Source organism: Schistocerca americana, chromosome 11, assembly GCF_021461395.2.
Source record: "Schistocerca americana isolate TAMUIC-IGC-003095 chromosome 11, iqSchAmer2.1, whole genome shotgun sequence".
Taxonomy (NCBI): domain Eukaryota; kingdom Metazoa; phylum Arthropoda; class Insecta; order Orthoptera; family Acrididae; genus Schistocerca; species Schistocerca americana.
The window spans coordinates 191786055-191810473 of NC_060129.1; the positions used below are offsets into that span (position 1 = coordinate 191786055).

A 24419-nucleotide genomic window follows, 5' to 3' on the forward strand; every position below is an offset into this window, starting at 1 on the left:
TAGTAGTAGTAGTAGTAGTACAATAGATATTAAAGGGATCCCTTGCTACAATTTGATAATTACCTGTGCAAAAGATTTGCAGTCCACAAAGAAGTTGCCGCCTAGGAGACAAAGTATGGTTCCTGTCAGAATTATGCTGCAGTAACAGTTCCAGCATAAAAAGCAGCTACTCAAGATTCCGTATGAAATCCAAACCGCTGTTTGAAATCACTGTCGCTACACATCACAAACCTTCATTATTGGGGAGTTCACCTCTTCCTCCATCTCCATATATTCTTTGTAGTCCAGGTAATCCATAGAATTCGACACTTAAAAGACAGAACTCAAAGATCACACCTTACTCTCTTGTTTTACTCCTACTACTGCCTAGAGGTAAGTTTTGGTTTTATTTCCTCAAGTTACTAATGTAGTAGTGTACTCTTCACTGGTGCTCTCCATCAGTAATGGAGTAAGTAAATTTACTTCAGAAATAAATGGAAAAATGTACTCCTGGAGTGATTACTCCTTTAGCTCAGAACTGTTGACTGGAAGTCACCAGTTTCCTTCTCTCTTAGAAACTTACAACTTTAGTTTCACTTACTCCTGGTTGGTGCTTGCCACCCCAACCCAAGAAATTGGGTGGATATCAATAGATATGATGTACATGTACAGACAAACAAATGAATACAGTTTCAGATAAATTGGATGATTCATTCAAGAGAGAGAGAGCTCCACAAATTGAGTGAGTCAGTAATGTGTTGGTCCACCTCTGGCCCTTATGCAAACAGTTATTCAGCGTGGCATTGATTGAGGGAATTGTTGGATCTCCTCCTGTAAGATATGTCAAAATCCTGAACTTGTTGGAGGTCCCTATCCACAATGCTCCAGATGTTATCAATTGGGGAGAGGTCTAGTGTCCTTGCCAACCAATGTAGGGTTTCGCAAGCTTGAAGGCAAGAAGTAGAATCTCTTGCCATTTGTAGGTGGATGTTATTCTGCTGAAAAGTGAGCGCAGAATGGGTTGCCATGAAAGACAACAAAATGGGGCGTAGAATATTGTTGACATTCGTCTGTGCTTTAAGGATGATGCTGATGACAACCAAGGTGTCCTGCTATAAAAAGAAATTGCACCCCAGACTATCACTCCTGATTGTTGCGCCATGTGGCAGCTGACCGGTTGGTATCCCACTGCTGTCCAGAGTGTTTCCAGCCACATCTTCACTGGTTATTGAGGCTCGGTCTGAAGCGGGGCCGGCCGAAGTGGCCGTGCGGTTAAAGGCGCTGCAGTCTGGAACCGCAAGACCGCTACGGTCGCAGGTTCGAATCCTGCCTCGGGCATGGATGTTTGTGATGTCCTTAGGTTAGTTAGGTTTAACTAGTTCTAAGTTCTACGGGACTAATGACCTCAGCAGTTGAGTCCCATAGTGCTCAGAGCCATATCTGAAGCGGGGCACATCACTGAAGACAATTCTGTCTTACTCACTAAGATTCCGGGCTGAAGACACATCTGGAGATATGGCCCGACAACCAGGAGGGTCGTTTTGGGCTGTGATTTCCTTTCATAGAAAGCCCCTTTGGTTGTCATCCCACTGCTGCCTTACAACAGAATGGTACATTGTTGATACTCTAAGCCCCGTTTTGTTGCTTTTCATGCCAACCCATGTTTGGCTTACATTTCAGCAAGATAATGCCTGCCTGCACACGACGTGTTTCTACTGCTTGTCTTTGTGCTTGCCAAACCTTACCTTGGCCAGCAAGGTAGCTGGATCTCTTCCCCACTGAGAATGTTTGGAGCATTATGGTCAGGTCCCTCCAACCAGCTTGGGATTTTAATCATCTAACACGTCAAGTGGACAGAATTTGGCATGATATCCCTCAGGAGGATATTTAACAACTCTATTAATTGGTGCCAAGTCAAATAACTTCTTGCACAAGAGCCAGAGATGGATCAGCTGATTTTTGATGTGCTTAACTTGTGAGGACCTTTCTCTTGAATAAATTGTCCAGTTTTTCTAAAATTTTAATCACTTGTTTGCCTGTACATATACATCACATCTGCTGATTTCTATCCCTTTTAAGTAATTCTTTCATAGTGCTTTTTTTTTTTTAAGAGAAACAAGGCTCAAATTTCAAGTCTAAGTACAAACGTAAAGGTAAATCTGATGTACCAAGAAAAAAAATGATTTACATCTCATTTGGTGATGTTGTATAAGAACTTTTTGTATTGGTATAGTGTAAACCAAAGTATAACAAGAAAACTATGAGAAAAGACCCAGGGTAAATGGGTATAAGAAGTAAAGAAGTAGTTCCTTACATTAAGCTATATCTGAAGTAAAAGTCCAGTAATATCAGTACATAAAGGTACATTTACAGGACACACATTAGGGATCTACCACTAATTTATTCTCATGAACAATCAGTGACCCCATCATTCCATGTTTTTCAATCAGGTCAACAGAGCTCAAAGTGGCAAGTCTATATACATAATTAAAAATATAAATCTGATGGAGTCAACAGAAAACAGAATTCTATACTCGTTATTAATTATTATTATTTTGTGACAGTTACCAAAAGAACTGACTCACTTGCCACATTGTGGTATCAGCTTTTGTATTGCCATGTTATAGAAGTCTGCCAGTTGTGAATGGAACCAGCATGTGACAGTTGTCTTGAGCTCTTCATCATTGTCAGAATGTTGGCAGGAAGGTAGGAATTTGTTGATGTCCAAGAAAAGATAGGAATCTCTGGGAGTAAGACCAGGACTGTGTACTGGATGATCAAACAGCTCCCAGCCGAACTTCTGCAAAACAGTTGCTGTGTGCCGAGCCATATTGGGATGAGCATTGTCATGAAACAGCACAACACCTGCAGTAAGAATCCTTCACCTCATTCTGAATGACACATCACAGTTTCCACATTGTTTCACAGTAACAGTCAGCATTCATTGTGTTACCTCTGGGCAGGAAGTCAGTAAGCAGAATACCTTTCCTGCCCAAAAACACCACTCACATCACTGTCTGCGCTGACAGTCTATTTGAATTTTGTCTTGGCTGGAAATCCACTGTGATGTTAATACGTTGATTGCTGATTGGTATCCATAGTCAAGAGATGCATTCATGTTTCATCACTTGATCCAGGTCTCATCACCCGTGTCAATCCTGTCAAGGAACTCGTTGCCATCATCATAGTACTGCCGTAGAAATGTCAGTGGTGTTCCAAAGTGTTTTATTCTATGCTCGGGCATCAGATTTTTCGGCACCCACCTGGCACACAATATCTTCAAGCGCAAGTGCATAGGGACAATTTGATGCAACAAGGATTGCGATATCTCTAGAAAATGGCTGCTGAGCTCCATAATCATGAAGACATGGTTATCCAAGATGTGCTGCCGCATCATCTTAACCAGGAGGTCATTGATGAGGGACTATCACTCACTGTGCTCTTCATCGTGGACACTTTGATGACCTTTGGGAGAAAGCCCACACCAGCAACGCACCATCTGTTCGCTCATGATCTTCTTCTCATAGACCTGGCAGAGCTGATGATGAATTTCGGTGGTTGCTATGTTTTGTGCATTGTCGAACCTTATTGCTGACTGAACCTCCCAGGCAATGGGAGAACAAATAAGGGATGCCATTTTGGGGCACAGCTGCCACAGTACTGGCACCAGGGAGGACCAGTGCAGCCAGCATTCAATTGACACATCAGAGATCTATTGTGCATAGGCAATTTTCCCAGCTAAATATGTCTACTTTAAAGGAAACATCATAAAACTTACTTTCTGGATGTGCCTTATCATGAAAGGTGCACAGGAAAGGAAGCAACAAGCTTATCTTCACGTAGAGGAACTATAAATTTATGTAATTTAAACAGGAGACACTGTCTTCTTAAGCAAGAAGTTAAATAGCTTAAATTATGATAATGCGAATAAATGACCTGTAGATACCAGTGTTGTTGTTGTGGTCTTCAGTCCTGAGACTGGTTTGCTGCAGCTCTCCACGCCACTCTATCCTGTGCAAGCTGCTTCATCTCCGAGTACTTACTGCAGCCTACATCCTTCTGAATCTGTGTAGTGTACTCATCCCTTGGTCTCCCTCTACAATTTTTACCCTCCACCCTGCCCTCCAGTACTAAATTGGTGATCCCTAGATGCCTCAGAACATGTCCTACCAACTGATCCCTTCTTCTAGTCAAGTTGTGCCACAAACTCTTCTTCTCCCCAATTCTATGCAATACCTCCTCATTAGTTATGTGATCTACCTATCTAATCTTCAGCATTCTTCTGTAATACCATATTTCGAAAGCTTCTATTCTCTTCTTGTCTAAACTATTTATTGTCCATGTTTCACTTCCATACATGGCTACACTCCATACAAATACTTTCAGAAACGACTTCCTGACACTTAAATCAATACTCGATGTTAACAAATTTCTCTTCTTCAGAAACGCTTTCCTTGCCATTGCCAGTCTACATTTTATATCCTCTCTACTTCAACCATCATCAGTTATTTTGCTCCCCAAATAGCAAAACTCCTTTACTACTTTAAGTGTCTCATTTCCTAATCTAATTTCCTCAGCATCACCCAACTTAATTCGACTACATTCCATTATCCTCATTTTGCTTTTGTTGATGTTCATCTTATACCCTCCTTTCAAGACACTGTCCATTCCGTTCAACTGCTCTTCCAAGTCCTTTGCTGTCTCTGAAAGAATTACAATGCCATCGGCGAACCCCAAAGTTTTTATTTCTTCTCCATGGATTTTAATATCTACTCTGAACTTTTCTTTTGTTTCCTTTACTGCTTGCTCAATATACAGATTGAATAACATCTGGGAGAGGCTAAAACCCTGTCTCACTCCCTTCCCAACCACTGCTTCCCTTCCATGTCCCTCTACTCTTATAACTGCCGTCTGCTTTCTGTACAAACTGTAAATAGCCTTTCACTCCCTGTGTTTTACCCCTGACACCTTCAGAATTTGAAAGAGAGTATTCCAGTCAACATTGTCAAAATCTTTCTCTAAGTCTACAAATGCTAGAAACGTAGCTTTGCCTTTCCTTAATCTTTCTTCTAAGATAAGTCGTAGGGTCAGTATTGCCTCACGTGTTCCAGCATTTCCACGGAATCCAAACTGATCTTCCCCGAGGTCGGCTTCTACCTGTTTTTCCATTTGTCTGTAAGGAATTCGCGTTAGTATTTTGCAGCTGTGACTTATTAAACTGATAGTTTGGTAATTTTCACATCTGTCAACACCTGCTTTCTTTGGGATTGGAATTATCATATTCTTCCTTAAGTCTGAAGGAATTTCACCTGTCTCATACATCTTGCTCACCAGATGGTAGAGTTTTGTCAGGGCTGGCTCTCCCAAGGTAGTCAGTAGTTCTAATGGAATGTCGTCTACTCCCAGGGCCCTGTTTCGACTTAGGTCTTTCAGTGCTCTGTCAAACTCTTCACACAGTATCATATATCCCGTTTCATCTTCATCTACATCTTTTTCCATTTCCATAATATTGTCCTCAAGAACGTCAGCCCTGTAGAGACCCTCTATATACTCCTTCCACCTTTCTGCTTTCCCTTCTTTACTTAGAACTGGGTTTCCACCTGAGCTCTTGATATACAAGTGGTTCTCTTTTCTCCAAAGGTCTCTTTAATTTTCCTGTAGGCAGTATCTATCTTACCCCTAGTAGATAAGCCTCTACATCCTTAGATACCAGTAGAAAAGATTTAAACAGCTGTTTTTGTCAGGAATTTAGTAGTGACTAAGTCAATTCACAAAAAAATACATGGAATGCGATCTTGAATTATTCATGAATCTATATAAAACTTAAAGATAAAATGACATATATGCAGAAAGGTTTAGAAGGAAAAAAGGGCAGTTTCTGTGAGGATTACTTTAAATGTGTCCCCCATGTAAAGCTATGACCATACCAAAGCAGGTATCTTGTTTCATTCGGACAGTGTGTGTAAATAATGGCCATATTTCATCAATGTTCATGACATGTTTTAAAAGAACGATTGCTACGTAATGTTGTATTTTTAAATATTCTTGTCAAGGTATTTAAAATCTTTGTTTACAATTTCTTCTGTAAATTATTTTGATTTCAAAGTTCACTGTTTTCTGTTGGGTTACTGCTCAAGAGTGAGGCCCAAATATAAAGAAAATGCCATCTTTGGTAGAGCAATGGCAAAACAATTAAAAGGTTAAAAGTTAAACAGTAAATAAATTTAAAGGGAGCAAACTAGGAAAAACGTTAACACGAAACTCAAGAAACAGTGCCTATATAACATGTTAAATTAAAGTAACAGTCATAGCAACAAAAATTAATACTATACATGGTACAATTTTGTGAAGTCAAAGTCTTAATGTGCACTAGGATTAAAGCCTGTCAAAAATTTTGTGGAATCTTATGTTGTATAATTTGAATATTTCACAAAGAAACACAACATCAGTAAAAATATGTACATCTGGTATTGGTAAATTGGGCATACGACACTATAATATTTAAATTTGGACACAGTCACAGACACATTTTAAGATGTGAACATTCTAGAACATGTTAATTTTGGATACGTGTAACTTAATATTTAATAATTTTGTAGAAAAAGCTAAATGTTGGTTTTAAAGGGAGATGAGGGCTTTCAAATGTGGTATATCAGTCTTTGGAGGGGGGAAAAAGGGAAAGATGTACAATTATAAGAGGGATCAAAGTTTGAAGAACTCACAGTTTTAGTGGACTGTAAATTTAGAATATTTTATGAAAGAAAATGTTTCCTTAGAAACCGATTAGAATGTTGAAATTAGTAGTGTGGAAACTTATATTGAATGATGAAGTCAAGTGAAGTCAAGTGCAGGTAAGTATTTAGTGATTTCTGGTGTTCACAGCATAGAATAGAATACTGTTCTATAGGTGCTTTAATTGCTGTACCTATTTTCAAACACTATTCATGATCAGAGTCTGCAGGATTACTGTGTAATTCTTTCAGGCTCTGGCATCAACATCAGCACACTGCAGGAAGTTTTAGCTTACAGCAAGGTGGAGCGCAGCTGTCCTGAGCCCCAGCCACAAGTGCTGTCTCCCATACAGGTCACAGGCCACAATGGCTGCGACAAGGAAGCTGCTGCATCCGGTTGTGCCACCATCACATGTCCACCCAACAAGGAGATGATAAAGCAGAAAGCAGCGGTGACGCCAAGTGTGCAGAGGAGTCGGAGTGGTCGCTGTGGGGTGTCACAGGCCAAATGTGTGACGCGATTCCCATTGCCACCAGCATCCAGTGCGAAGGGTGCTGCCAAGCTGGTAAAGGAGGCTGCCGTCAGCCTGCCACTTGTGAGTGTTTGCCAGTTCTCTTTCTGATCTTATGTTGCATTCATGTGGCTGGTGGCTGCAGAACATCTACTGTCTGAAATTTTGTTGGCTCCCAGTATTTATAAAAGTTGATGACTAAGGCTGAAACTGAGAATACCCAAACATTTACCACAATCATCTTTTTCCTGATTTTCTTCCCGGTTTCTATATTATCAGCCGAGTTAACATCATCAGTTTATTCCCACAGTATTTTTACTACTTCCCTAGTTGGCTCCTTCTGTTGTCTGGTTGCAATATAATTCTGTTTAACTCGCTGTTCTTTTCATATGTCCATGGTTAATTGTAACCACTGGATCTATTCCAGATCGATTGCCTCAGATGAATACTGTTTTGTAAATGCTAATCTAAAATTCTGCAGAAATAAAGTAGGTTCTGGAGCATCATAATACACACTTTTGCAACCGAGTAAAATTGCTTGGAATTAGCTGTACATTTTCACACTGAACTTTTTATTTATATTAACTTTATTAGTTTTCTTTCTGTTTTCAAGTTTTTGCATTTGGTTTCTAGTTTAGAACGTGTATTGTGAGTGAGAACCACCTCTTATTTGCAGCAGTGTAATAGATGTAGTGATGGATAGCTTCCAATTTTGCTACTTTTTTAGTGATGTTTGTTTTTGTATGTTTTTAACCCTTTACCCCTTTTCAACTTGGTTCAACAAGCATGTTAAACACAGTTTCCATGCAAATAGAACCATAAATTTGTGAGAGACTTTGGATGTTATTGGAATGCACTTAATTGTCTGTGTAACTGGCCATCATATAGCATAAAATTACATGAAACTTAATTTGATTCATGAGACATTCGACAATTCTGCCGCAGAGATTATCTGAAGACATTGCCAGTAGAGTTGATGTTGTATTTGACACAAATCAGATTAAGTGATACTGTGCTCTTTGTGTGTTATAGCATTTGGCCATACCCAAAATTTTGGAGCTTTCAGGGGGATTTCAGAACAATTGTTCAGTTTTTATAAACAGCAGCAACTGAGGCTTCATGCTGTATCATGAAACTTAGTAAATCTAATAGTTGTTCTTATTTGAATGTCATGGAGAGCACTGTTTGTGACGTGATATACTCCATACATTTGCCATCTTATATTCATTTAAATCTTTTCAAATTTTTCATGTCAGATATATGCTGAAATGTACAAAATCTTAAAATTTTATGGAACAGTTGTAATTTGTTTCAGTGTACAGTTCAATTTTGAGTCTAAAGTGATTCCACATACTTGAATTGTAATATAGAAATCAGTTCCTGAATGTAACTACATAGTGAGATGACATTTTAATCCACTGAAATTTATTTACAAAACTGAAAAAATTCAGGAAGTCTTAATTTTTATTCATATCATGACACCTTCTGAAGTCAGTAGGGAGGTTGTTCCATATTATAAAATAAGAGCTGCAAATTTTACACTTGTGGGGCATGTCATACGAATTACTCATGAATGTGGCAGTCATTTTCATCCAAAGCAATAAAACTAAACAGTAATGATCAGATAACAAGAAGCTAAACAGCAACAATGAAAGCTCGTAAACCAAATGCAAAGTGTAGCAACAAGAGACAAACAGGGTGACTGGTTGCATGATATCAGTCTCCAGTCAGTGAACACTGCTGCAGCTGAGTGAGCCACTCTGCATCTGACAACCTAGCAGAGTACGGAATAGGATGTGGAACATCATAGCAGGTATGCGAATCTGTGCTCTGGCCAGAATAACTTTACCATTGAGCTACAATGGAATTAAAAAGGAGATACTTATGTTGACAATACAGCACACATTAATTTGATCCTAGGAGATCTGTAGATGAAGCAACCACTTGAGTTTGTCAAATCTTCACTCTCATCACCATAACATTAGTCCCTGCATTGTGTTTCATCAGGTACATGCAGCATGCTGTCCTGTGGGATTGTTTCTTGTGCCTTAGGATTTTGTTTTTAATTTTGTACAGTTGCTTGCTTAATACTGTCTGTCATTATTAGCTGATGAGTTGTGCATATGATATCAGAAGTGAGTTTCTCAAATGTTATGACAGTATTATAAAAAAAAAGGAAAAATTGTTACTCGCTATATAGAAGTGATGTTGAGTCACTGACAGACACAACAAAATGACTGCTATACATATGAGCTTTAGGTCAAAAGCACCTCTTATAAAATAGTAGATTCATTGATTGATTGATTGATTACTTTATTAATCCATTTAACAATTTACATTGTGTGAATTTCGTCAGCAAAATCATATACAATACAATATACCTACAATTATACACATAAAATTAATATTAACACACATTTTTGAGGTATCTTAAATTAGTTTTATATCCTTATGTAATTTTCTTATAGTACTGTACAATTCTGGATTTCATATTATAATTATTTCCTCATGTATTACAATGCAGGCTACTTTAATTACACGACATGTTTTAATTCAGATAGTCCGTTACTGCATAATAACTTTTATTTAATAAAAATTTTTTTTTGTTTTGTTATGAACTGTCCGATTGTGTCTATCTTTTATTTTTGGGGTAATTTATTACATAATTTATTGGCATTGTACAACAAGCTCTGCTGAGTTTTAACTTTATTTTTCCTCTCTAGATGCATGGATATAAGAAAAATATACAGATCTGACACATGTAGTATCACACACTGCAGTCAGAATTCTAAGAGCATAGCATGCTGTAGCGATTCTGTTACTAAGTATTTTAATATGTTCTTCCCACTTTAACTGACTGTCAACATGCATACCAAGAAATTTTGTGTAGTCTACACATTCTATAGTTTCATCGTTTAACTTAAAGTTGTTATAGTGTGGTTTTTTGCAGACATAGAAGTTAACAGCATTTGTTTTTTTAAAATTTAGTGTTAGTTTATTATTGGATGCCCACTCACGTACACAGTTTAGTGTTTGTTCGGCGTTTTCTTTCAGTGCATCTGGTGATGTATCACTGATTAGAACATTTGAGTCATCTGCAAACAATATTATTTGTCCATGCTTGTTGCTCTGTGGGAAGTCATTTATGTAAATGAGGAATAGTATTGGGCCAAGGTCAATACCCTGTGGGACACCTATCTTTACATAATTTGGGTCTGAAGTATGCTTTACAATATAGTTTGAGCACCTTGAAATATGTGAGATTTCAGTTATCTGTCTTCTATTTTTTGGATATGACTGGAACCACTTTTTCACTAGTCCCCTTATTCCAAGTTCATCTAACTTATTTAACAATATGTTGTGGTCTACTGTATCAAACACTTTAGTTAGATCAAGAAGTATACCAGTTGTATAGTTCCCTTTATCTAATGCTTCTAGAATGTGTTTTGTGAGGTGTGCTGTTGCTGATTCTGTGCTTTTCCCCTTATCAAAATCCAAACTGGTCAACAGACAGTAAGTTGTATTTATTGAAATAATTCATTAGCCAATCTTTCATAATAGTTTCTAATATTTTTGCAGAGCATGATAGTAGAGAAATTGGCCTATAATTTTCAATTTTTCCTGCATCACCTTTTTTGAAGAGAGGTAGTAATTTTGCATATTTTAAATAGTGTGGAAAGTAGCCCTGGTTGAAAGATTGATTTATAATATCAACTAAAGGTGGAAGTAGGCTCTTGATACAGTCCTTAATTATAAAACAGACATTCATGCAAGTACAACTCCCACACACGATCACTGTCTGTGACCACTGTGGTCAGACTGCAAGGAGCTGTGCTTGATGGGAGAAGCAATCTGTGGGTGGTGATGGTAAGGAGGAGGCTGGGCTGGGGATAGGTAGGGCTAGCTGGGTGGGGGTGTGGTAGTTTGTATTGCTGCTTACAGGAGTACACAGGGGCATGATGGGGACAGGGCAGGGCACTGTACAGCCTTCAAATCCACCAATGCACCCACTAGTCTTCTTCCCCACTGCTATTTTTCTCCTGCTGTGTACCCACGATGTCCCTACATGCTCCCACAAACAGCACTACACTTTCTCCCACCCCTACTCCACTATACCTCCCCATTGTCACACCAGCCTCCTCCTTACCCCCACCAACCTGGATTTCTTCCCCCATCATAAACAGTTGCTTGCAGTCCAGCTTTAATGGCCAGAGACAGTGATCTTGTGTGTGTGTGTGTGTGTGTGTGTGTGTGTGTGTGTGTGTGTGTTTTAGAAGAAAGCACTCTGTCCAAAAGCTCAGATATGTAGCAGTCATTTTGTTGTGCCTATCTGTGACTCAAGGTCTCCTCTATGTGGTGTACAAAAATCTGTCTTTTTCATAATATTGTAAGTATTGCATCCTGGCTTTTCCTTCAGCAAACGTTATTCACTGAAAGCTTCGACTCTGCTGATCTGGGATAGGAGTTGTCATATTTGGTAAATTCGAGAGAGGTGGTTTGGCGGTCCTGTGTGGAGGCCCCAGTGCTTTGTTTTCTAGAGTCCTATGACCAGTCCAGACATTTGACCTGTAATCTAATCCTTTATGAGATACCGAGTAAATCAGCTGCTGTACACTTCTTGTGTGCAGGACTTGTGTTTATGATTACTTCTGTGAAAGGAGTTAAAGCCACCGAAATTAATGAATTGTAGTGAAGCAGTATTCCCTCTCTAATCAGTCTCCCTACTATTAATGACTGTCTACATGAAAAGAACCGATAGAATTTAATAGATCTATTGAACATGTATTCACCAGTGAATAAGTAAAAATATCGGTTGTATTTAAATTCTGGAATAAGTAAATAAAAATTATAAAAATTGACTGTTCCCAGAATTTACCAAATAGTATCTTCACTTGTTGTAGAAATCGTTAATACTCCTTAACACAAACAGACAAGTTCTTTCATTGTCCCTGGAAGACTGCAACATGATAGGTTCTTATTTGTAAATAGATCTTATTCAACACAGAACAGTCCAGTTTAAAATTTTCCCCACTGTAAAACCAATGAAAACCTATTACTCTACTCTGGTTGGTCAGAGCTAACTGGCTTAATAGCACCCAGTCTACTACATGCATATTTTACTAACACTATGAATGCAGTATTGTATAAGCCCTGCTGAATGTTCCCAAACATAAAAAAAAGAGCAACTCTCAAAGACACTGCTACTGCCAATTAAAATAACAGTATAATAAGACAAAACAAAAAATTAAGGTAGAATATTTTGTAGTAATGCAAGAAATCAAGAATGAATAATTACATGAGGTGGATGATGATAATGAGAAAGCAGGCACAAGATTTCAACAAAATTAAATTTGACTATTATGTTTTCTGTTTCACATCTCCTATAAGATTTTCCATTAATCATTTAGATCACCTATATGGTCCACATCCTTCATTGTTTTGTCCCTTTTGTTAGCTATCACTTACGTCTGTCATCTTAACACTTTCTCTTCTTCAGTGTTTTATATTTACATAAATAAATATTTTCGTCACAAACTGTGCTAGTTTCATCTTCCTCCTATTATCTTGTTACATTTATAGTCCTGTTCTCTTTTTTATTTATTGATTTATTTATTCAACATTCCATAGTTTTAACGTTCGTTATCCGCTGTTTTCCAGCCAACAATCGCTGCCAACAATCTCTTCCACACCTACCAGTATCATCCATTTCCGTCGATTTCTTGTTGCTGCCGATATTTTTGTGCCATTGGCTATCTTTCTCTGCCACAAGAAAATTTTTTGGGACATTTCTGCACCACCCGCGATCTTTTTTGCGGCACGCGCGATCTCTTTTGCAGCACGCGCGATCCTTTTTTTCGCCACTCGCTATCTCTGTTTTTAAGCAATGTGTGTTCTTTTCCCCTGATCTGGACATACTTGCTTGGTCTGGTCAACTTTTTCCGTATTTTTCTTATTTAGTGGTCTTCCTTTGGTATTGAACGTTACCAACACAATTTCTTTCTTTCTCGTCCTTCCCTCCGCGTTTTATTCCTTCTTGTGATTACTATTTCAACTTTAGTTATTTAATTTCCCTACCCACCAGTTACCCACTATGTACCCTAATCCTATACCACATTATTTACATTCATTCCAGAAACATGCATTCACCGTATCCAAACTGCAATCCCACATACTTTTCCTCCGGCCTACTTAACCTTTGGAATTACCACTAAAGGGCTTACCTTAAGTTCCCATCTCCGGGTGCAATTCCTCCTTCCACCAGTCTCTCCTGGACTTCGAGAACCTTCAATCCTTAGCCCTTACCCAACTTGTCCTGAACCTCTACACTACTTCATGTAACCACCACTCCCAACAGCTCCTATCGCTCTTCAAAGTCCTCCACCTCTCAAACCCTTGCTTGGAGAACACACTCAGGAACATTATCCTAGAAGCCAGCTGCAAACTTGAGTTCCATGCCACACACCACCTGAAAAAACTATCCACAGTGCTAGTGCAACACCTAAGAAGTGGGGTCCCTCTCCGTATCCCTCACAAACACCAACCACAACAGAACCTTCAACAAACCCCCCTCATAGCCAACAAACCTAGCCTAGCCACCCTACTCAATCTCCCCATCCCAGCACATACCCCACACAGACCAAATCACAACTATAACCACAGTCAAATGCCACATATCACCAGTCCCAATTCAGTCCTAAACCTCTCATCCAGATCCCTCTCTCCTCCAGAGACACCTGTTCTATCAAAAGGCTTAACCTTTAGCCCCACGCCTAAATTCAACCACACTGCCCTGGTTAAAGATCTCCTCTCATTCACCCGGAACCTCAACTGGAAATATCACTTCACTACCCAAACACAGCCCCCAAATACTAGACCCAGTGTTGGACCCTGTCTAGAACAGTTCCGACTGCCTTCTTAAAGGGATCCTCCTCCCTCCCCCAAAACCATCCCTTGCAGACATTTCAGGAATTCCTCACATCCAGTGTTGCCTCCCAGTCCTTCTTGAAGAACATCCCGACAACCCCCAACATCACCCCAGCTGAATCCCGTGCCATTAAGGAGCTGAAAATAGACCGCTCTATTGTCATCCTCCCGGCAGATAAAGGCTCCACAACTGTCGTACTTGACCGTGTGGAGTATGTGGCAGAAGGACTGCGTCAACTCTCCGACACCTCAACCTACAAAGCTGTTACCCAGGATCCCATTCCCTCCATCCAGACTGAGCTGCAAAAAATCCTAAAAATCCAAGGTCCCTCACAAGGCCTCACAATGGCTTCCATAGACTTACTCACTCTACCTGAGCCACATACCCCTACCTTCTACCTATTACCCAAAATCCACAAAGAGAACCATCCTGGCCATCCCATTGTAGCAGGCTTCAAAGCCCCAACCGAACATATCTCAGCTCTGGTAGACCAGCACCTCCAACCTATCACCCACAGACTCCCTTCCTACATCAAAGACACAAACCACTTCCTAGAATGCCTCAAATCCATTCCCACTCCTCTCCCACCTGAAACCTTTCTTGTCACCATAGATGCTACATCCCTTTACACAAACATCCCACATACCCATGGTCTCTCTGCCCTTGAGCACTACCTCTCCCAACGCCCACCCGAAGATCTTCCAAAAACCTCGTTCCTTATCACACTTACCAACTTCATCCTCACCCGTAATTACTTCACTTTTGAAGGCCAGACCTACAAACAAATCAGGGGAACGGCCATGGGAACCAGGATGGCTCCGTCCTATGCCAACCACTTCATGGGCCGCATGGAGGAGGCTTTCCTGAAGACCCAACAGCTGCTTCCCCTCGCCTGGTATAGGTTTATAGATGACATCTTTGTGGTCTGGACTCATGGTGAAGAAACACTCCTTAATTTCCTCCATAACCTCAACTCCTTTTCGAGTCTGAATTTCACCTGGTCCTTCTCCAAAACCCAAGCCACCTTCCTGGATGTTGACCTTCATCTTGTTGAAGCTCACATCCACACCTCTGTCCATATCAAACCCACAAACAAACAACAGTACCTTCACTTTGATAGCTTCCATCCTTTCCACATCAAACGCTCCCTTCCCTACAGCCTAGGTATTCGTGGCAAACGTATCTGCTCCAGTGACGAATCCCTCAACAATTACACCAATAACCTGACCAATGCTTTCCTCTCCCGCAACTATCCAGCAGACCTTGTCCACAAACAGATTTCCTGAGCAATACATTCCTCCCCATCCAATAACATAATGTTCCTACCCCCAGACCACACAGAAGCATCCCCCTTGTCACCCAGTATTATCCTGGTCTCGAAAACATCAACAAATTACTCTACCAGGGATATGACTTTCTCAAGTCAACCCTTGAAATGAGATCATCCCTTGACAAAATTCTCCCCACACCACCCAGAGTTGCCTTTCGTCGCCCCCCTAACCTCCATAACATCCTTGTTAAACCCTACAATATTCCCAGACTACCTTCTCCACCCAGCGGTTCCTACCCCTGTAACCGACCCCGCTGCAAAACCTGCCCCATGCATCCCCCCACAACCACCTACTCCAGCCCCGCTACTGGTAAAACATACACAATTCAAGGCAGGGCCACGTGTGAAACTACACATGTCATTTATCAACTGACATGCCTGCACTGCACAGCCTTTTACATCGGCATGACAACAACTAAACTGGCTGAGCGCATGAACGGACATAGACGAACTTTCCGCCAAGTAGATGCCCAATACCCAGTAGCGGAGCATGCCCTCCAGCATAATTCTAGGGACATAGGAACTTGCTACACCGTATGTGCCATTTGGCTTCTCCCACCCAACACCAGTCCCTCTGAACTGCGGAGATGGGAACTTGCACTCCAACACATCCTTTCATCCCGCCATCCCCCTGGACTGAACCTGCATTAAACAACCTCAATCCCATTTACTTTTCAGTCTTCTCCTCTTTCCCTTTCCTCTTTAGCCATTCACGCATCTTTTCATCCTACATAGTTGTGTTTATCTTTATACTATATACCTCTTTACTTCTGTATGCATCCTCTTTGGTTTGAAGCTGGCACAGTACTTACAGTAGAATATCTTTGGCTTCCCTCTGACAACCATGCCTCCATCCTTGCTACCCTCCCTATTTTCCTTTCCCTGTTGCTTCATAACCTGGGTTGTGAGTAACTGAATCTCCTTTCCCTTCTTTCCTTTCTTTCCCCTCTCTCCTCCCCGATGAAGGAACATTTGTTCCGAAAGCTAGGAACGTAAATTTTTGGTTCTGTTTTATGTGTATCTATCGGCTGTACTGAGCTGAGGTAAGTACTGGCCAGCCCCTCTATCTCTTTGTTAGTATTTGTTTCACATCTCATATGAGATTTTCCATTAATCATTTAAATAACAAATTATTGCAGATAACATTATAATGAGTTGAAAGTTCCTTAATGGTTACAGTGTTTATGAAATAAACTTAGCTGTTGCAAATGGAGAGTTACATCATACATTGGAAGCCCACACACACATTGCCATGAGCTGTGGTTGGATGTAGTGTGGCATAGTAGTTAGCATTGCTGGCTTACATGCTGTGGGTCACCAGCTCAAACTTGACCACTAGCAGTTATTTATTAAGTATTTATCATTTCCAGATTGTTCTTGAAATATCATATGTTTGTAGTACATATATTCCGTAATATTCTATGTTTGTATAAATTCCAGAAATGTGGAATATCTGATGTTTGAATAATAGCTGCACTCTCCATCCAGGAGTTTAGTTCCATTTTGGCTGTACTGTGGTGTTCATACTAAACATCTTTCCCATGCTAAGTGTTGTATTTCATGATGAACCTGGATTTGGTCTTGAGTGTGGTTGCAACATGACATTGTTTGGTGGATATGCTGTGCACTTAAAATTATACACAGTACCGTGGCTCCAATTAGACAACACAGAAGCTGTCATTTACACAAGAATGGGAATACAAGCAGTACATCATTCCCATGGTCGTTATATTCAAAAGAACAGTCGATTCTGAGTCAGCTGCACATCAGGCATCCAGCATTCTTCTCCACATACCAGAAAAAATGGCTTAAGAGTATTTTATCAATGTGATGGCTGAAAAGGTTCAACAGAATTGCCACATACAACAGGTGAGATGACATGATGTGTCTGACAAAAGTGTACTTTTACTTCGAAGGTACAGTTCAGCATTAGTTTAGAACTGCAAAGAGATCAGTAGCAGGATAAATTTCAAGCCAAACTGGTGAAGATGTTTGGCAACAATTGGTAAGAAGTCCACTTAGCACAACAACAATAGCTGAAGAGTAGGCCCCATTTTCGTGGGGAAATGGCACAGCCCTACATACAGAACTTTTAATCGCTGTGTCACACTATGAATAAAAATGACAGAAGCTGACAAAATCTCACACTTGGTGAAAGGAGTTGCAGCTCCTCTTTCGGTAAAGGATGTCACAGCAATTGAGGAATTTATATAGTGGAGCCAGTGCATGGGGCAAATGCAACAGAAAGGAATTTGGTTGCTACAGCAGCTGTGTGAGACCACTACAATCTCACTCCTCTCAGACTAGGCGTGCGTGCACACACACACACACACACACACACACACACACACAAACACACACACACACACACACACACACAGAGAGAGAGAGAGAGAGAGAGAGAGAGAGAGAGAGAGAGAGAGAGAGAGAGAGAGGGAGGGAGCATTTAATGACAACCAGAACTGTTGGACTGAGTTAGCAACAGGTAGCAGGCAGGAATGTTTGCCCAGTAACTTAAAAGGCAATAGAGAATGTTGAAAAAGAGGTTTATCCACCTTTAGCACCAATCTTCACTATTGTGAACATGCCAAGAAAAATGGACTTGGCTAGTTCTGAATTATGGCACAGTCATCAACCAACCACCCAGCACTTGGCCAACACAGGTACAACCAGCTCCTATGAGAAGAGTAATGCCCCCATAAAAGAACAGACATTTGAAGGACAGAGGACAACATGCTGGTGTTTTTTTCACTGTGGTCTCATGGACATAATGTGCACCACTGCAGAGAAAGGTGGCAAGTTTCTGACAACTACGCCAGCAGGTGTCAACAATCACAACGGGTTAATTCATGCCAGTCAACTGTGGGGTAAAGCCCATCACCATACCCTGGCCAAGATCAGTCTGCAACATGCTGTAGCTGTTTATCACTGAACAGAGGTAGCAGCTGCTTGCCTAGCCACTGATTTCAGCAAATTGAACAAGGTGACCATCTCTGAAGTTTAGGCCACCAGAGGTGCAAATGCTTCATGAACAGCAGTCACAGAGATGTCAGTAAATCTCATTGACTGCATTGACAGTCAACATGACTGGGCACCAGTCGGCTAATGGTCATCCTTTTCTATGATATCATAGGCTTATTGTCAGCCAAAGAAGACTAGCTTCTACAACATGAAAGCAGTTGTGTCATAAGTGTGAATTATGTCCAGCCAACAGGAAAATCTGTTGCAAGAATGACTACAAAGACAGAACACAGTTCTTTAAATTTCTCATTTATACAGATTATAGTTGTAATGGTGTTCTTGAATGGAAATTTTTGTAAGCATCACAAGCAGCTGTAGACTGTCAAAGATCAGAGCACCAGATTTGCAAGTTGCAGTTGTCAATAAAGATCTCTGTTACACTCCAAGCTTTTATCAGTTGCAAAAAGGTAATGGGGGTAACTAAAGAAGTGTACATGTCAGCAAAGATCATAAGTATTGTAGGTGGTCAACTGGAATTTTGGATCACCATTTGTAATGAGCAGTCACAACTCATCCCTAAAGGTATATGCATAGCGACATCTGAACAACACCATCGAGGGCAGTGTAGTGTCATCGATGACTAACTGTGCTCCACTACCGCTACAGACAACCCAAGTGTGTGGGAGGGGGGGGGGGGGGTGGAAGCTATTATCAAACTGTCAGTAGGGTCTGCCCTGACTGAATACTGTCAGAAGTGATTGACTTTCTGTGTCAATTTTTGGATGCTTTCAAATCCAGACTGGAGAAAAGACAGACCAAGTGGCCAAAAACACCATATCAAAACTGGGGACCACCCATCAGTTAGTGGGTTCTCATATAGTGTCACTGTCTAAACCATGGGTAGTCCAGAAAGAAGTGGAGAATGTGCTGCAAGATGATATTGTTCAACCATCAGAGAGTCCTTTGGCCTCTCCTGTGCTTATTTTGGAGGAGGAGGACTCTACACAGCATTTCTGTCTCAGTTGCTGACGATTGAACAAAATCATGAAGAAAGATGTCTGTCCATTGCCACACATTGGTGACCACCTGGATTGCTTGAAAGGAGACAGACATACAGCCAGGCTACTACCAAATCAAAGTTGATGAGGTTCACCATGAAAAGACTGCTTTCATAACTCCTGATGGCCTCTATAACTTACGTTCTTTGGACTGTGTAACACTCCAGCCACTTTCAATCATAGACTTCATCACCTTAAATCGCTGATGTGGCTTTGCTGAATCCAAAAAGAGTCTTCACTGCCCCACAAATAAAAATCTTGGGGCATCTAACAGATGGTGATGGAGTCCATCTTGATCCAGAGAAAATAAGTGCAATCGCAGATTTTTCAAACACCCTGGCACATTTGTGATGTGAAGTTTTCTAGAAACATGTGCTTATAATACAGGTGACTCATAAAGATTTTCTGTACCAAGGCACATCCTTTGCAAGAAATACTGAAGAGAGGTGCCAGATTTTCCTTGAACGAGGTACATGAAGGAGATTTTTTGTTTTTTAAGGAGGACTTACATTTGCTCCAATCGTAGCATTGTATGACAAGACTGTAGAGACTGAACTCAAACTGATACTATAGATTATGGGAAAGGTTCAGTTCTAATGCAGATTCAGAAAGGTGCCAGAAACACACTTCCAGAGTACTCTCAAAGTCCAAGGTGAACTACTCTACAACTGAGAAAGAGCGAGCACCCTGCATTCTGTTGAGACCATCAACAAGTTTCAATCATGGAACAAGTACTAATCTAATCAAATGTTTTTTAAATGATAGCATGTTGTTTATAAATACGGAAAACCTTTTTGTCCACAAAGAAATAGAAGTAACTTGTCCTTAGCAGTAAGGGTGTTGGCAAAATGGGATGTGTTGACACATCAATAGTGCTTAAGGAAAAATGAAAGGCCATAAGGCCATGTTTAAACACGTCCTCAGTACCCAGCAAGTGATGGAGGATGATGAGCTAAATTGTCCACTGTAGTCAAACGGTTAAAAATATACTGATAATTTTAAGATTAACAAAAACTATTAAATAAGGAGCAGTAAGTACAACAAAATAAAATCCATTCAGTCTCTGATAGTTATGGAGGATACACAAGCAATGGTGCATTACATTATACACAAATATAAGGATAAGGTATACAAATTAAATATATTTAGACAGTTGGTGTTATAATTTTATCTTCAAAAAATGAATTGATTGATTGTTGTGGATGAAATCAATGAAGATGTGATGACACAAACTGATATCAGTGCTAACTGTTAAGATATGCTGATCCTATAGCGTGTAATAGGTTGAAGGTATGAAAATTTGTTTTGATGAGTATTGGTCTCTTCATTTAATGCTACAATGCAATGTTGATAAGTTCAGTTTTACAATTTTTTAACTTATATAAATCTTTGTATTGTAATTTCTTAATGTGCAAAATACATCTTTGTTTCTAGTTTGTGTCTAGAGTTGATGTGGAATTTGTTGTTCATAGGGTAGCACGTGAGACGCTATTAGTATGGCTAGCAGTGCATGAAGTGGTGGCTGAGCAAGCAGAGTGGAAAGATGTGTTTTAAATTTTATATGTTCAAGATAATGTGAATAATTACAAAAACTGCATCTTCAAGTTAATTCAGTAATCAGAAACTTCACATGATGCCTACAAAATAATAGAATTAAAGTCTTTCTGTGAGTAATAAAATGAATATTATTGGCAACATTGCTTCTTAGAGATGTGTAAAATCAGTATTAAGCTTCCTACCCATGAATAGTTTTAAATACATTGCAATAATAGCATAATTATCTTGTGTTTTATTAACATGCAATTCTTGTTAAATCCAGCATAAATTCAGTCTCTGAATCCATGAAAACACAAATGTTTAAAGTATGATGCATTGATTTCATCCCCATTGATAAATTCTTTTAACTTGTTTCATACAGTATATTCTGTGTCAGACCAAGCAACATCCTACACGGGCTCCATGTGCGCAGCTTGTGATCTCGGGGTCAGGTTCTCGCTTCCTGAGCACGGGATCCCAGGTTAAATTCCTGGTGGCGTCAGGGATTTTCACCTGCCTCGAGATGACTGGGTGCTTGTGTTGTCCTCCTCATTTCGTCATCATTCATGAAAGTGGCAAAGGCTGGGAATTTGTACGGGTGCTGATAACCACACAGTTGAGCGCTCCATAAACCAAACATTATCATCATCCTACACAGAATCCATCCCCACAACACTGCTCTCTTGTTCTATTCCCAAACACGCCTTGACAGGAGAACCTCTGGTAGCAGTATTATCAAGTCATAGGAGAAAACATGATTGAGAGTGAAAGTTTGAGTCAGACCTGGAAAAAACTGCTCACTGGTAAGCGGAAACCAGTGTTGAGTTTCGATCTGCCACAATATTTTCAATTGTAATGACAGTCATTTATGTTGTGTAGACTGGTTTCTTTTGTGCTTTTTGCTCTGTGTTGTGCCTGTACTTACTCACTTATTTTCATTCAGGTGGAAACTGACCCACTCATGTCTCCGAAGCAGGAGAATGAGTTTGTGTGTGTTGAGGAAGAAATCCCAGTAAGTACTAAAATCCACTTGTCTTTACATTTAGATGTATTCTCTGCAAGCCAGTTTGCACAGCATGATGGAAGGTACTCCATATGATATTAACCACTCCTCTTGCTATTTCACTCAGAAGTGATGCATAGGGAAAGTAACAGGCTTTCATAAGCATCCTACTCTTAGCTTATTTGTAACCTTCTAGCATGCCATACGTGATGAAGCCACAGAAATTGTTTCATTGCACCTGAACTGCTGGTTTTCTGAATTTACTTTGTGAACTGCATCAAACAAAGTAGAGCAATGATTAAGATACAATAGGATAGTGGTTGAAATTTCTATCCAATTGTTTTTAAATTTTCTGTAGTTTACCTCTACTCAGGTTGCTAAACTGTGTGTGGGTGCATATAAAGGTTTTTTAGATTAGGCAACTCTCCATCCAATACAGATAATGATAGCTGTAGGAAACCCGGAGGTATCAGTGTAAGATCGAAAGAAATGCCTCCCACAGGTGACAGTATTAAAATCCTAATCGTTAACTGTCAAAACATTCACAACAAAATGTCAGACTTTGAAGTGCACCTAAAAGCTGTGAAGCCCACATAATACTAGGTAAAAAAAAAAGCTAATTGAAACCTGCTGAAGTTGAGAGCAGTGAGATTTTTGAGGAAAATTTGGGTGTATATTGAAATAATAGACGGGTGGGAAATGGAGGCAGTGTATTTGTTGCAGTAGAAACTTAAATCCACCAAGATAGAAATTGAAGCTGCTTTTGAGATTGTTTGGGCAAGACCCAGTATCAGGTATGAGCATAAAATGGTAATTGTTTCCTATTGGCCATCAGACTCATCTCCTGATGTAACAGAAGACTTTAGAGTAAACTTCTGTTCACTTGTATGTAGGTTCTCTGGTAATGCTGTTATCATTGGTGGAGACAACAATCAACTGGGAAAATTGGAGCTTTGTTAGTGACGAGCATGATAAGGTGTCCTGGGAAACATTAACAAATTTTTTATCTGAAAACTATATAGAACAATTAAGAACCCCACTTATGATGAAAACATATTGGATCTAATGGCAACAAATAGACGTGTCATCTTTGAGGATGTCCACATCATGGTCAGTGATACCAGTTTTGATGTGATTGTGGCCACAATGATTAACAAAGTACAAATGGAAACTAAAACAAACAGAAAAGTATCTATGTTCAGTAAACTAGATAAAAATCAGTAGTGTCATATCTAAGTAAGGAACTTAAACTTTCAGTGCAGGACAGGACCATGTAGAGGAACTGTGGCTCAAGTTTAAAATAATAATTGACCATGCACTGGTGAGGTATGCACCCAGTAGAAAAGTTTAGAATTGGAGGAACCCTCAATGGTATATTGTGAATGTAAAGATACTTCTAAGGAAACAGAGATTATTGTGTAATAGATGTATAACAAAGCATAGGACTAGAGAGAGAGAGAGACTGAATAATACATGTCTGCCTGTCTAGAGAGCAATGTGTGTGGTGCCTTCTACGACTACCACAGCATAATTTTTTCAAGTGATCTTTCACAAAACCCAAAAAATTCTGGTCATTTGTAAAGGCTTTCAGTGGCACCAATGTTAGCGTCCAGTCCATAGTGAATGAGACAGGTACTGCAATTGAGGTTAGCAAAGCAAAAGCTGATATGCTTGACTCTGTTTTCAAATGTTCCTTTACAGAGAAAAACCCAGGAGCATTGCCACTGAAAAGATAGATGAAATAAATATTAGTGTCTTTGGTGTTGAGAAACAATTGAAATCATTAAAATAGAACAAAGCTCCTGGGTCCGATAGAATCTCTGTCAGATTTTATGCTCAATTTCGGGATGAATTGATATCTTTTCTAACTATAATGTACTGTAGACCCCTTGGATAAAAAACCATGCCCAGTTCTTGGGGAAGAAGCACAGGTCACACCCATCTACAAGAAGGGTAGTGGAATTGATCCACTAACTACTGTCTAATATCCTTGACATCAGTTTGTTGCAGAATCTTGGAACATATTCTGCACACAAACAGAATGAGATATCTTGAACAGAATGACCACCTCCATGACATTCTGGAAACATCACATAGGCTCAGTTGTGGATAAGCAGGTAGTAGACTTAGGTGTATTGGTAGAATACTGGGGAAATGCAATCAGTCTCTAAAGAAGATTGTTAACAAATCACTCGTGTGACCCACTGTAGAGTATTGCTCAAATGTGTGGGACACATACTAAATAGGACTAACAGAGGATATTGGATGTTTACAGAGAAGAGCAGCACTAATCTTAATAGGTTCATTTGATTCATGGGAGAGTGTCACAGAGCTACTGAAGAAACTGAACTGGCAGGCTCTTGAAGACAGATGTAAACTATACT

At 39.9% G+C, this 24419-nt stretch overlaps 1 protein-coding gene across 4 annotated transcripts in view; it reads left to right on the top strand.

Annotated features, from left to right (window-relative positions):
• LOC124553713 overlaps positions 1 to 24419 on the top strand; it is a 194263-nt gene that overhangs the window by 122285 nt on the left and 47559 nt on the right. For 3 of the 4 annotated variants that reach the window (XM_047127610.1, XM_047127613.1, XM_047127612.1), the window contains 2 exons: positions 6963 to 7306; positions 21976 to 22044. In XM_047127610.1, the coding sequence (XP_046983566.1) occupies positions 6963 to 7306; positions 21976 to 22044 (413 nt within the window). The remainder of the gene's footprint in view (positions 1 to 6962; positions 7307 to 21975; positions 22045 to 24419) is intronic. The other variant, XM_047127611.1, reaches the window with a different exon arrangement.